General features: G+C 41.9%; 2 protein-coding genes across 4 annotated transcripts; one reads left to right on the forward strand and one right to left on the reverse strand.

Annotated features, from left to right (window-relative positions):
- Positions 1–2,182: 2,182 nt before the first annotated feature.
- LOC125567907 lies at positions 2,183–3,439 on the reverse strand. Its single transcript, XM_048728914.1, has one exon. The coding sequence runs from the start codon at positions 3,437–3,439 to the stop codon at positions 2,183–2,185; it is 1,257 nt and encodes a 418-aa protein (XP_048584871.1).
- A 3,607-nt stretch (positions 3,440–7,046) lies between these two features.
- Positions 7,047–13,423, forward strand: LOC5501998 (cholinephosphotransferase 1-like). 3 transcript variants are annotated; one of them, XM_048728774.1, is made up of 8 exons: positions 7,047–7,397; positions 8,492–8,781; positions 9,425–9,509; positions 9,685–9,816; positions 10,780–10,938; positions 11,613–11,738; positions 12,365–12,521; positions 12,900–13,423. In XM_048728774.1, the coding sequence occupies exons 1-7, from the start codon at positions 7,173–7,175 to the stop codon at positions 12,485–12,487; spliced, it is 1,140 nt and encodes a 379-aa protein (XP_048584731.1). In that variant the 5' UTR covers positions 7,047–7,172; the 3' UTR covers positions 12,488–12,521; positions 12,900–13,423. The 3 variants fall into 3 exon arrangements, with proteins under 3 accessions (XP_048584731.1, XP_048584732.1, XP_048584730.1); XM_048728775.1 differs by having other exon boundaries at positions 12,365–12,493; XM_048728773.1 differs by having other exon boundaries at positions 12,365–13,423.
- The last annotated feature ends 365 nt before the right edge of the window (positions 13,424–13,788 follow it).

A 13,788-nucleotide genomic window follows, 5' to 3' on the forward strand; every position in this document is an offset into this window, starting at 1 on the left:
TCCGATTGGTCAACACCCGCGACGGTGTGCATCTCGAGATAAAACGCACGGCAAGCGGCCAGGGTACGGTAAACTGTCACGTGTTTGTGGTGGCCGACGCCCAAATGAACCTTATGAACGGACAGCTAGAGTCCATACAATACTGAGCACAGACACGAAGTGCGCGAAGCGCTGCGGCAGCGCGGTATGGACCCGAAAAACATCCCGTTTAACGCTCTTATCGTGGGCCCGGCGTCATGCGGGAAGACCCGATTCATATTGGACCGGCTGCGCGGCCCTTTCCGGGGCAAGTTTGACTACCTTGTACTCGTGTGCCCTACCTTTGTCTACAACAATAATAATTTATCAATTTATATTGCGCTATTTTCATATAATGATCAAAAGCGCATTACAATATAACTAAATGTTGAACTAATACATACAATAAAATTTACAATTATAATCGAAAATAATATGAAATAATAGATTCATAGGAAAAATATTGAATAAAAAATAAAATAATAAAAATAAAATAAAAATAAAAATCTCTTTATATTGATGATTATGTGATATCAAGTGTTAGAAGCTAATTTAAAAAGATGAATCTTAAGTTGCGCTTTAAAATTTAAGATACTGCAATTGATGGTGCGAAGATTTGCAGGGAGAGCGTTCCATAATGTAGGTGCAGCAACACTAAACGATCTGTCACCGAAAGACTTCATCATTTTTCCTGGGGATGCATTAAAGAAAGGCCCTCATTTGAGCGCAGTGAATAGCGCGCGTTATTCTTAATTCTAATGAGATCAGTTATGTAACGAGGAGCTAGCCCCTGAAGAGCTTTGAAAGTGATTAGCAAGATTTTAAATTTAACCCGATACCTTACAGGCAACCAATGAAGATTTCTTAGCACAGGCGTAATATGATCGTACTTTTTGAATGACGTGAGCAGCCTAGCTGCAGCATTCTGCACCCTTTGCAATTTACCCATTTCTCGTTCTGGTAGTCCATAAAGGAGTCCATTACAATAGTCTATTCTACTGGTAACAAAGGCATGTTACACCATTTCTAGTTTATCCCTAGGCAAAAATTGGCTTATTCTCTTAATATTGTGCAGCCAGAAAAACGCTGAACTACAAGACTTAGAAATATGGGTCGACATAGAAAAATGTGAGTCGAACCAGGCACCAAGATTGCGCACTTCTGAAACGGGCATAATATCTATATTGCCAAAACGAACTGAACAATTATCTACTTTCAACAGCTGTTGTTTCGATCCGATAACAAGAAATTCAGTTTTATCGTCATTGATTTTTAACTTGTCCTGGTACATCCAAGTACGTAAGTTATTGATGCATCGTTCCATAGCATCCAAAGAATCCGCTAGGTCCGTCTCACTATTGGGATCAAAAGATAGATAAAGTTGTGTGTCGTCAGCGAAACAATGTGCATCCGGCAGATGGGCTTGTACTATGTCAAAGAGCTGGAGGTGTAAAGTACAAACAGAAGCGGGCCAAGACAGCTGCCTTGTGGGACACCAAAACGCAGATCAAAGCTGTCCGACGTCACCCCCTCAAACAACACACGCTGGCTGCGCCCTGATAAATATGACGTAAACCACTCCAAAGCCTTCCCACCGATGCCGAAGCTAGCAGTTAGACGTTGGAGCAAAATTGAGTGATCAACTGTATCAAATGCAGCACTTAAATCTAAGAGTACAAGTAATGTAACGCGCTGCGAGTTTATATTCAATAATATATCGTTAGCAACTTTGACCAACGCCGTTAACGTACTGTGATGCTTGCGGTATGCAGACTGTAATAGCGGATAAAGCGCTGACTGAATAAGGTGATTATCCGTCTGATCGAAAACTGCACGCTCAATGAGCTTGGACACATAAGAAAAATTGCTCACAGGACGCAAGTTCTTGAAGATAGATTCCAATCCCTGTTTCTTTAACAGTGGTACTACAATAGCCTCTTTCCAGCAGTCAGGAAAAATTCCTGATTCTAACGAGTTATTGATTAGCTTGGTGAACACGGGAACGAGTGGCTCACTACAGGATTTCAACAATTGCGTAGGTATGGGATCGAGGCAACAAGAAGTACATTTCGAATTCTTAATGAGCATGCGTACATCTTCCTCAGTCAACAACTTGAAAGCTTCCATTGAGGGACTAGAGAGACCGTTTCTACAGTACAGTCATTCACCAGATCACCGCTCTGTACATTCTCCGAGGCACTACAACCCTTGTCAAGCTCGTCACGCAGTCGTTGATTTTTTCCACAAAATACTTTCCTATGTCGTTTGCCAATGCTGATTTATCCGCATAGTCCGAGAAGCATAGTGAGTTCTTTTCCACTAAAAGATCTTTCACAGCACGAAATAACTTGTCTTGATTATCAGAATTCTGACTGACAAAGTCAGTCAAAAAAGCAGATTTGGCTTCTTTCAGCAAATACGTTACATGATTTTTGTGTCGTTTGAATGAGGCGAGATCATCAGCAGACCTAGTAGTTCTCCATTTCCTTTCTGCGCGCCTGCGCACTCTCTTAGCCTCACGGATTTCCTCAGAATACCAGGGCACTTGGGGTCTGACTGTAACTGTTTTCGTCTTAAGTGGCGCATGGCGATCGAGAAATCCAGCAAGTGTTTTGTTATAACAGTCGACCAATTGCACAGTCTCCGAAGGTGGGTCCTGACACAGTTCCGAGGCAGACAAATCACTCCTGAATGCTGTTGTGTCAATAGCCTTCACCTTCCTAAAGGATACCTTTTTCCTAGAGAACTCCGGCATTGAAACATTTATGGCGAAAAATGCTATACAATGGTCTGAGAAATAAGAGCCAGGTCGGACATCATGTATGAGACTGGAATCTAGAGTCCTTGAGATAAGCAAATCCAAGGTGTTCCCAAAGATATGAGTAGGGAAGTTAATGTGCTGCTGTAGACCCATTGATGACAGTAGATCTAAGAAGCGAGCTGCATCGTTATCAGAATCAATATTAACATGGATATTGAAATCACCAGTCAACACCAGAGGCTCAGTTGTCATGACAACAGACTCCAGGAACTCGGCGAATTCCGAGTTAAACATGCTCACAGTGAGCGGATGACTTGACGAGTATGGTGGCCTATAGATGGCAAGTAAACGCAGACGAGTAGAGCCAGACACAATTGTCCACTCCGAATACTCAAAAGAATCATAAATACCCGCTCTTGCTTTTTTAACTACAAGTGAGTCCCGTGCCAATATACCAGTACCACCATCATTTCTGTCTGGGCGAGGGTGATCGAGTAGCCTGTATCCCGGCGGTGTGGCAGCAATCCTAGCCGCAGAATCTCCAGGTTTTAACCAGGTTTCGGTAATAACCGCAATGTCGACTTTAGAATCGCAAATATGGTCAACAAAGCCAGACGCTTTGTTCCTAATTGACCGGGCATTGAGAACACAACACCTCATAAACTGAGGTCTATTATTGTGAACAATTGCCGGCTCTGTCAATGGAACTCGTACCAGATTTGAATAATGGCGCGAAAGATTTTTTGGTTTCGTCTTAGTATGATTTAATTTGTTCTTATGTTAAGGGCCATGGTTCATAGACACATCAGAATAGATTGTAATGTCGATTGGTGGATCATGTCCGGCTACCATTAACACAGTTTGTCCTCGCTTTGACCATCTTGAAAGACTCAGACGTGTTTTCCGAAAACCAAACGTCGACAAAGAGACCTTAACGAGCTGGCCAAGATCGATAACTGCCACTACTCTAAAACACGATGAAGGCAGAAGCTGATTTTCCATATACGGCTCGGCGATGATCTTAGAGAGCTTTGGGTCCGGGTTACAAAACACAAGATGACAAAATAGCACAGCAAATATCATAAACACCGGAGACCCACTCTTAGCCGCCATCTTCCTCATGCAGCTCGCAACAAAACATACGACGGCTTCTGCGAGGGCGACAATCATCTGTCTGTCGTCACACCTGAGGCGGGTCAGATGGACATACTGCTGAGGTTTGTCTCCGCTGCCTTCGAAGGCACTAATACGCTTATCATACTCGACGACTGTGCGGCCTCAAAAGACGTAAAGAGACGCTCTGACCAGCTCGTCAACTTGGCGTTCAGCGCGCGCCACGTGGGTATAAGCGTGTGGGTGATCACGCAGCAGCTCACCAGCATCACGAAGCCGTTACGTGAGAACATCGCGGCCTTGGTGGTCTTCTACACCCCGAGCAAGGCGGTCATGAAAGCAATCCTGCATGACTACGGCGCAGAGCTCTCAGAAGAGAGGATTATAGAGTACATGAAGGCTCTCAAGACGAAAAAGTTCTCGAAGTTAGAGTTTTGCTTGCGTCACCCTTATACCATCGACCTAGTTGAACGGTAAGCGCAGTAAACCACCGCCCACGTATACGTATACGTATACGAGAAACTCGCGATTCTCGTAGCCTCGGGGAAGTCGAGAGAAATAGTAGGCAAGGCCCTGACTCACGACGACGTCAAACGCATGGGCGCCGAGGAGGTGAGGAAGTACGAGAAGCGATACGGGACCGCTCTAGCCAGCCGGACTACAGACGCCCTGGCAGACAGCTTTCTGAAGCTTACGACCAAGCTAGTAGGCATGGCGCTGCCGATAGACAGTGTGGTCGATCTCCACAATGACCTAGTGTCCGACTACATCATCAACAACGAGCTCCGCACATTGTGCGGAAGCCTGTCTCTACGCTGCGGTCGTTTGATGGCTTTAGCCGTTGGGGCGTTACACGTAGCACGCCATGTGGACACCGCCGGGACGGCAGGCGCTGACACGCGGTGTCAACACGAGGTAGCAGTCGCGGACCCACCAGTGGTTTGCCCGCAAACGCACACTGGCGAGCCATCCCAGAGTAGACGTTCATTTGAAAGCTTGCCACTTCTTCAGCAACCAAATAGTTGCATCACAAATGGGGGGACCTCAAGGAAGTACTAGTGCTCAGCCTGCCGGAACGGAACAGCAAAGGGATCAGCGGAACCTGACAAACAAGCTGCTGATGATGAGCATTATCAAAAAACTTCTCATGAACCTGCACGTACGCCTTCGGCGTTGGTGGAGAGAATCACGAGCCCTGAGCCACCCGCGACCCGACCTAAACACCCTGGACGAGACCAAGCCGGAAGGCGCTTGGCAGAGTGGAACCGACTTAACAGAGCGAAGAAGAAAGCTGTGCAACGCGTTGAGTCGCCGGCCGCTAGCGAGTCGCAGGGACGCGAGGATGCCTTCGGCATACACCAGTCCCGGAAAGCAACTCTGCTTGGTCGGCCAGCTCGGTTATCGGGGTCGCTGGTCTTCTAGTGTCATTGATCGGCCTCTACACACATAGACGGGAGCTAGCTGCCGCGTTCACTCGTACACCAGCTGTTAAACAGCGAGCTACCGATCCACTTGTAGTGGCCGACGACGTGACCCCGCCCGCAAATGCACAGCAGATCAAGGATCGACCGCTTGCCGACCCTACGGGTCAGGCCGCGCGAAGCGCACCCGGTCTATGCAAATCTCGACTGTTAGCCATGGAGTAAGCAGACATTTAAACACAAGAGCCCCACCCATATCCGCACGTCCGTGCATCATATGCGTACACGCGTATATATGTCGAGGACGCAGCAAAGCAAGATTACAAAGACCATCACCGACGCCGCAGTCATAACCGGCCTGGCATTGGCTGGGTTGGGCGCAAGGTCTTGCGTGAAGACTTCACCAAAGACCCCTCCGCGAACGCCATGAACTACGCAAAAATGAAGCCGAAGAGTGGCATTCACGCTTGGGAACCAAAGATGGGCGCCGCCGACGAAGAGAGAATAGTACTTCTCGGGGTCTAAGCCCTCTGGGCCCTTTTGCTCCAGCAATAGGTCGAACTCGCGCCAGACTTCCTCTGGCCGCGAGCTCGCCGGCATGAGCGGCTTAAGCAGCTTGCGCTTGGCATTCTCGGGGATGCCCTCGTCCAGGATGTTCTGGGCCAGCCCTGCCAGTACGGCGGGCGCCTCTTTGTCAGGCATGCTATTGAGAATTGCCCGTATCGCAGCCCTGCGGTATCAGACAGGACGGGTATTTGGGTATGCCTTGTGTCACCCAGTCTATAATTGCTTGTATCGCAGCCGGCGGGGCGAGTGTTTGGGTATGCCTTGTGCCACCCAGTCTCTAACTGCCCGCATCGCGGGCTGCGATGTCAGACAGGACGAGTGCGAACCATTCCCGAGCGCGCCTCCCGGTGGCGCGCATCCTCTGCCCTACACGATTCGCTCCGCAGGGGCGGCACAACCGCGTCTCCGACTGCGTCCCTATGCCGCAGATCCTGCACGGCACGGGAGCCTTTGGAGGTGCACCTTGCAGTAGGTGTCCATGCACCTCTGGCCACACGTGTTTGCATGGCCGACCTTTAGCCACCTGCAGTAATCTTTTCCGCGCTTCATCCTTCGAATGCTATGCACATGTGCATATACTACAGGACAGACGGGGGTCTAATTGCAAGGTTCCCACTCGTTTCTACGAAAGGCCCCAGTCCCGCTGCTGTCGATAGACAGCGGATTAATGATTGCTAACCATTGCTAATTATTTATCTACGCGAAGTGGTCCCGACGTAGATTAGTAATTGCCAATTATTGTTAATTGTTTATCTACGCGAAGTGGTCCTGACGTAGATTAGTAATTGCCAATTATTGCTAATTGTTTATCTACGCGAAACGTGTTTCGGTGTCTATAAAATTCCAAAGTCCCCCCCTGATACCCTAAATACTATGCGCAAATTAAATATAAAAACAGGGATTTGAGTATTTCCGTTTTTTCATTGATTCAATCTGACCATTTGATCACCCTTTGCTCGGGTTTGCTCACATTTTCTTACCTTTATTTATGGCTTGAGAGAAGACAGATTGTAAAACATGTACTTTCTGACTGGGAGATTAGTTCCTATGGCGGTCTTCATGCAAATCATGTTAGATAATTTTTTCGATTTCTTGTTTCATTTTTGTTTTGTTTCCGGTTAAGCGACCGCCCCTTATGCAAAGAAGCCTGGCCTGTTCTAACCTTGGGACTTTAAATCGAGGCCAGTGTAGACTGACTCAGAGGGAAAACATTGAATGATTCAAGCGAAAACCTGCGCAAGATTCAATATTTCTTATCGAGCAACAAGCAAAAAGCCTTAAACATCAACGCCATGATGTCCATCATGAATGAAGCACAATTGAGAAGGCTAGCCCAGCACAAATACAGCGCGCAAAGCACCGAGATTTTGGACCCAATTTTTCAAGTTTATTGGCGCTGGTTGGTGCAACAAGTTCCCCTTTGGTTGGCACCGAACACTATCACTTTTCTTGGCCTATTTATAAACGCTGCTACATCTCTGATTCTATTTGTCTACTGCCCACAAGCCAAAGGATCCGTAAGTACCTCTTGTGTTTCTCGAATAAATGTATTTTTAGCTTACGATTACGGGTAGCCAGGGTGTCTTTTGTCGCACATTGTAGCAAGCGTCATGTAGTTTGTAAAATTAAATTGATCATTAGAACAAATCGAAAGGCATGTCGTTATAGATGAACCCATCTCCTAGCTTATTTACCTTTTTTTAGATTTTCACGATGGATTTAGGTGAGGTAAAATACAACGGTAATGTTTTCTTGGGCATTTTCTTAGCTTGTCTACCCCCCTTCCAACGTTCGCTTTCCTATCCACGATTGCCTATTCATAATCCAGATTGAACAATAATTGTCGTCGACATGTTTATATATTTCAAAGGCTATAAAGTAGTAACGACATAAAGTTCTGTGCCTCGCTTTCAGAAAAGAATAGTTATCGACAGGAGTTGTAGGACTTTAGCAGTCGAACAAATTCATGTAGTTTTGAATATGAAACGAAATGAGAGTCATAGTTTTTCCTAGAAGTTCGGAAATTTGGTTGTGTTTTTAACCCTGAATAAGTATCGTGGATTTGTTCGCCATAGCTCCTTGAATTGTTACAGCTGGTATCAGTTATGGCTGAAAATACAAAAGAGATTTTCCAAGGAGCTGTTCTTCCATGCAAATACTGTATGCAAATTTTTAATATCAAAATATTTCACTGTATTAAGTTAAAATAAATAAATAAATAAATGGTGTTAATGTTGTCAAAACCGCATGCAAATACTTTTTGTTATAGTGCTAATGGGGAAATATTAAACCATTTTATTATTGTTAAAAACATTTTTATCTCAGGCCATAAAGCCAGCTGACATTGTAAACCTAGTATTTTTAGGATATACAAAAATTGGTTTGATTACCCACCTAACTATGAAACACTCTCTTTGATTTTGATTTTTCATGTTTGCACAAAGGTTGAGAGTTTTTTTTCATAATTCATTCTCATTTGATAACTAAAATTTAAAATTAAAAGCTGCAGAAATTATATACAGTAGTTGGCTGTGATTGTACCATTATTTTTTCCCCAAACTTTAAACCCTTTATTTACTACAGTAGGATTGATATTCTCTATGAATTTCAGGCTCCAGGATGGGCATTTATTCTTTGTGGAGTTGGCCTCTTTGTGTACCAATCACTTGATGCAATAGATGGCAAGCAAGCTCGACGCACCAACAGTAACTCCCCCCTAGGGGAGCTAGTCGACCATGGTTGTGACGCAGTGTCTATGGTCTTAGTGACATTAGCATTCTCAGTGGCTATTGAGCTTGGCAACGAACCTATCTGGATGTTCTTCGTATGTTTTTCTGCATCGGTCCTGTTTTATTGTTCTCACTGGCAAGCATATGTTTCTGGTACAATCAAATTTGGATGGTAAGGAGAAACCCATTTCTTCAATGGTAGGGTTCAAAATAGCGGCCAGCTGTCAGCAATAGCCAGCTGTTTTCTGGTCTTTGCCTGTTTTTTTTTTTCTGTATCCCCATCACATATTTTTAGTATGCAGGCTTTTATTTCCACCGAAATCCACAAAGCCGGCAAAATCTCACAGGTTTTAAAAAAATATTTTGAACCCTGCAGAGTGAACTCTGATATCTGGGGGAATGGATGGGGACAGGGATAAGAAAGTGCTAAACATCTTTATCCATTGAATATACACAGGATCAAACTGTCCAGCTTAAGTACAAAAAACTTGGCCCACAATATTCTACCCAGATATACCAATTGCACCCAAACATGAGGCTAACTTATTATCACTTAGAAGAACCCTATTCCTCTGCTCCATACTGTTCAAAGATAAGTTTTTATTGACCAATGCTGGTCAAAAAACACAATTTTTTCGCCCAAGGAAACTTTGACAAAAACGTCAAACCCAAAGAAATTCAGTAATTCTCCCTCTTCCTCACAGAAAGCCTGACCTGCTTAGGTGTGCACTCCTTCCGCCCCCTGTGTCTGAGATACCACACAATGTTCATCCGAAGGTTGTATTTCTATTAACACCTCGTATGTGTTTTTTTAGGATTGATGTAACGGAATTACAGCTCTTTGCAATGGCAGCATTCATAGCGACAGGAATCTTTGGCACAGAAATGTGGATGATGAAGGTTGGTACAAGTTTATCCATTGGTTTAACTGATTTCTAAAACTGAGTAGTAAAGGACTCGTTGAGTAGAATAACCAAAAGTTCAGTCATTAAAACCCCCTTGGTTAAACCATGAATTTGACGAAGTTCTCTAATATCCTAACTACATTCTAATTGTACTTTTTATTGCCTTACAGGTTCCTTTTTTTAATATCACATTCAAGCAGGGCACCATGATAATCGCAGTTTTAGGTACACTCTACACTCTCTGCTCAATATTTAGTCAAATTTATCAAGGAGGCATGGGCAAGAACGGCTCTACTATAGCGGTGAGTCACATGATGTTGCAATAATTATTTCAGGGTCATTTGCTTGGTTGAAAAGTAATTTTGGTGTTAGTTTGGAAAGCTTGAAAACAGTCATGAAGAATAATCATCATCTATAAAAACATCCATAAAAACAGTTTTTTTTTTTCAAATAATATACATGAATACTGTATGTGTTTATGTCATTTAAACAGAATGCGATGGAACATTTGGTTATTCAACCCCTCATTTCTCAAGCAATCAAGGCCTCTTTTTAGACAAGGATTTGGGCAGGGCAGGGCAGGAGGGCAGGGAGATAATGCTTATTCTCATGACCACTCCACAACAAGTGTTGCAAGTTATTTGCAGTCATTTGATGTTTTTGATAATACTGCATTAATATTCTCTTGTCATTTGATGTTTTTGATAATACTGCATTAATATTCTCATGTCATTTGATGTTTTTGATAATACTGTATTAATATTCTCTTATCATTTGATGTTTTTGATAATACTGCATTAATATTCTCTTGTCATTTGATGTTTTTGATAATACTGCATTAATATTCTCTTGTCATTTGATGTTTTTGATAATACTGTATTAATATTCTCTTATCATTTGATGTTTTTGATAATACTGCATTAATATTCTCTTGTCATTTGATGTTTTTGATAATACTGCATTAATATTCTTGTGTCATTTGATGTTTTTGATAATACTGCATTAATATTCTCGTGTCATTTGATGTTTTTGATAATACTGCATTAATATTCTCGTGTCATTTGATGTTTTTGATAATACTGCATTAATATTCTCTTGTCATTTGATGTTTTTGATAATACTGCATTAATATTCTCTTGTCATTTGATGTTTTTGATAATACTGCATTAATATTCTCTTGTCATTTGATGTTTTTGATAATACTGCATTAATATTCTCTTGTCATTTGATGTTTTTGATAATACTGCGTTAATATTCCCTTGCAGGGGACAAGTGTTGTGTCGCCATTATTTCCAATCACAATTGTGTTGTATATGGCCTACACAACAGCAAAAACCTCTCGTTCTTCACTGTTTTTGCGTTACCCTTGCTTATTTGTGATGGCATATGGCCTGATGTGTGCAAAAGTCACTATTAAACTTGTGGTAAGTACTGTTGTAGAGTAATAAATGCTAATATCCCTCCAAAAATAGTTTAGGGGGAAATGATTATGAAAAACGTGGCAAACTTTAGCCTGCGATGCAGGCGTTATGGCAATAAAACATGCAAACTGATTAAGACAAAGGTTAAAAGAAAGTGGAAAAAAATAGCAAATTTAAAAAAAAGACAGTGAGATTGTTCAATAGAGTTTTGCATTCAATAAAGTTTTATCCCCTCTCAGCGCTTATATATCATATACATAGCCATACATTATAAAACTGATTTTCTTGGGATGTAGAGATCAGGATGTACAGTAATGGCAATAAAACATGCAAACTGGTTAAATAACAAAGGTTAAAAGAAAAGGGATAAAAATGGCAAAGTTAAAAAAAAAAATAAGCAATTTGTGCCCAAATATGCATATTCATATATCTTATCCAAATGTTTTTCCTTCCACTGTACGTTTGGTTTGTGCACATTTGTTATCAATTACAGGATTGTTCAGCATCAGAGAGCGCTTATTGTTTATGTCCTCTGAAGCTCGCCCGCTTTTGTGACATTCCCCTCTATTAACTTCTTTTTTCAAACTCACCATTAATGACCTGATAAGATATTTTACCCTATCACTCACACACTATTGCCCTAATAAGACATTTTCCTATATGATCATTATCCTCAGGTCGCTTGTATGAGTAAAAGCCCCTTGGAAGTCAAGGACGCCACTATGCTTGGTGGAGTTATCATGCTTCTCAATACTCACTATGGATCCCACATCGACGAATACCTCATGCTTTGTTTGTTACTAGTAAGTGACACACAAATTCAATATCACACGTTATTTTATCTGCATATATGCTTACGTTATGGATTATCATCTTTTGTACAATTTAAGCATTGCTAATATTCATTATTATCAATTATTGATTTCATCATTGATAATCATTGTTATTTTCCTCTCTCTTGTTATGATCAACCATTATCCATTATCAACCATTGATTTCCATAATCATCATCATTTTTGTCTCTCTGGTTATGATCAACACTATCAACCATTGAATTCCATAATCATTATCATTATCGTCTCTCTGGTTGTGATCAACCATTATCAACCTTGTATCATCTAATCATCATAATCATCCTCCTCATCACCAACATTACAGTCAACATCCTCACCATCATTATAAAGGGCGGTCCCAGGATTTCTCATATAGGGGGTACCATCCTGAAAAGCGGCACCAATATATGAAATATATGGCCGGATGTACATGCTTTGACTTTCGTTCCTATGCATTCCTTTTTAAAATTCAGTCAGAAAAGCGGGCACTCCCCTGCAACTGCCACCATCATTTTTGCTGGCGTTACTCCTGGTACATAACTTGAAAGTAGAAAGACTGGTGACTCTAATTAAATTGAATGGTATTTTTTCATCAGCTGTACGTGGTTTTCGACCTGTGTCGCTACTGCGTCATCCTGTGCAACCAGATCTGTGACTTCCTCAACATCCGAGTCTTTAGCATCAAGCCAGTGGAAAGAGCAGAGGGGAAGTCCCAATAGCCAGAGGTGAACGGACGAAGTCTGCCGGCATAATGTAAATAGAATAACACCGACCGTATCACTTATAAAGTCTTTTTGAAATCAAATTACTAAAATATTATCAAATGCTGAAGAATCCCTGCTTAGTGTTTTGGCCGATTTTTAGGCAACTGTAAGAATTGTTTTTAGATAATTTGTTCCCATAGTCTGGTAGTAGGTCTTACTGTATTGTTACCAGTTCTACATTATGAATCCGAAGTGTGTTCTAGTGCAGATCCAGAACTTCAATAAGAGACATCTTCAAATAAGCACACTAACTAACCCTAGCGTATTCTTTAACGTTTTTCGCCCAACATTGACTTCCAACCCTGTTTCATTGGAAACAGTCCAACGTCGTCCAACAGTGTTGTGATGCTATGTGTTTTCCTCTTAGTGTTCAAGCAGCCATCCTAACACGATGCAGCCTCACATCTTTATTGTAACTTTTTTTTACACGAGGTTTTACTTTTTTCTATTGAATAGTAAATTACCTTGTGTTTACCATGCTAAACAGAAGCCCCGATATTCTTTTAAGCTGTCAGTAAATGATTGTCATAAAACTAGCCTGACACCCATACTGTCCTAGGACGGGTCCCTTTATCGATTCCATGTACAAATCTTCAGAGCTTCAGAGATTTTATTTTAATACATTGGACTTCGTTTTACATCTGTTTAAACTATTTTTGTTTGTCGCTGTTAACTATTGGAACTTGCGTTTTATTTTTTTATCTTTACATCAGGCATGTAGGTAATCAATGTAGATGTTACTAAGATGGACGATTGTCTACGTTGACATATTATAGTCTAACGTATCAGTTGTTAACCAAGGTATCTATGAGTGATCCAATAGTCATTGTGTTACAGTTAGTCATAATTATATTCCTTTTATTGCCGAAAATAAACTACTTAAATTATTTAGTTGCTTTTTCCCGATCTAAATATTTCATACTTAACCGTTTTTGTTACCAGTAAGGGAAAGAGGGGAATCATTTTCCTTTCCCTCTGAAACACGCGTGCCCGATTATTATTTATTTTTCTAATCCGTGTGTTTTCATTTGCTCTAAAATTTGATTCTACAAATTTAACTTAAATGCATCCGTAAACAAAGCGACGTGAATCTGTAATGTGTAGTCCCAGAAAATATCCATACCCCCCTATTGCGGGGGTCGGAGGTATGACCCCCCACCCCTCTAGAATTTCCAACCCCCTGGAAAAAAATAAATACAGTAACTGTTAAGGAAAAAGGGCATTTCACCCCCCCCCCCCCCCCCCATCCCCTCTGG

The sequence above is a fragment of the Nematostella vectensis genome, chromosome 6, assembly GCF_932526225.1.
Source record: "Nematostella vectensis chromosome 6, jaNemVect1.1, whole genome shotgun sequence".
Taxonomy (NCBI): domain Eukaryota; kingdom Metazoa; phylum Cnidaria; class Anthozoa; order Actiniaria; family Edwardsiidae; genus Nematostella; species Nematostella vectensis.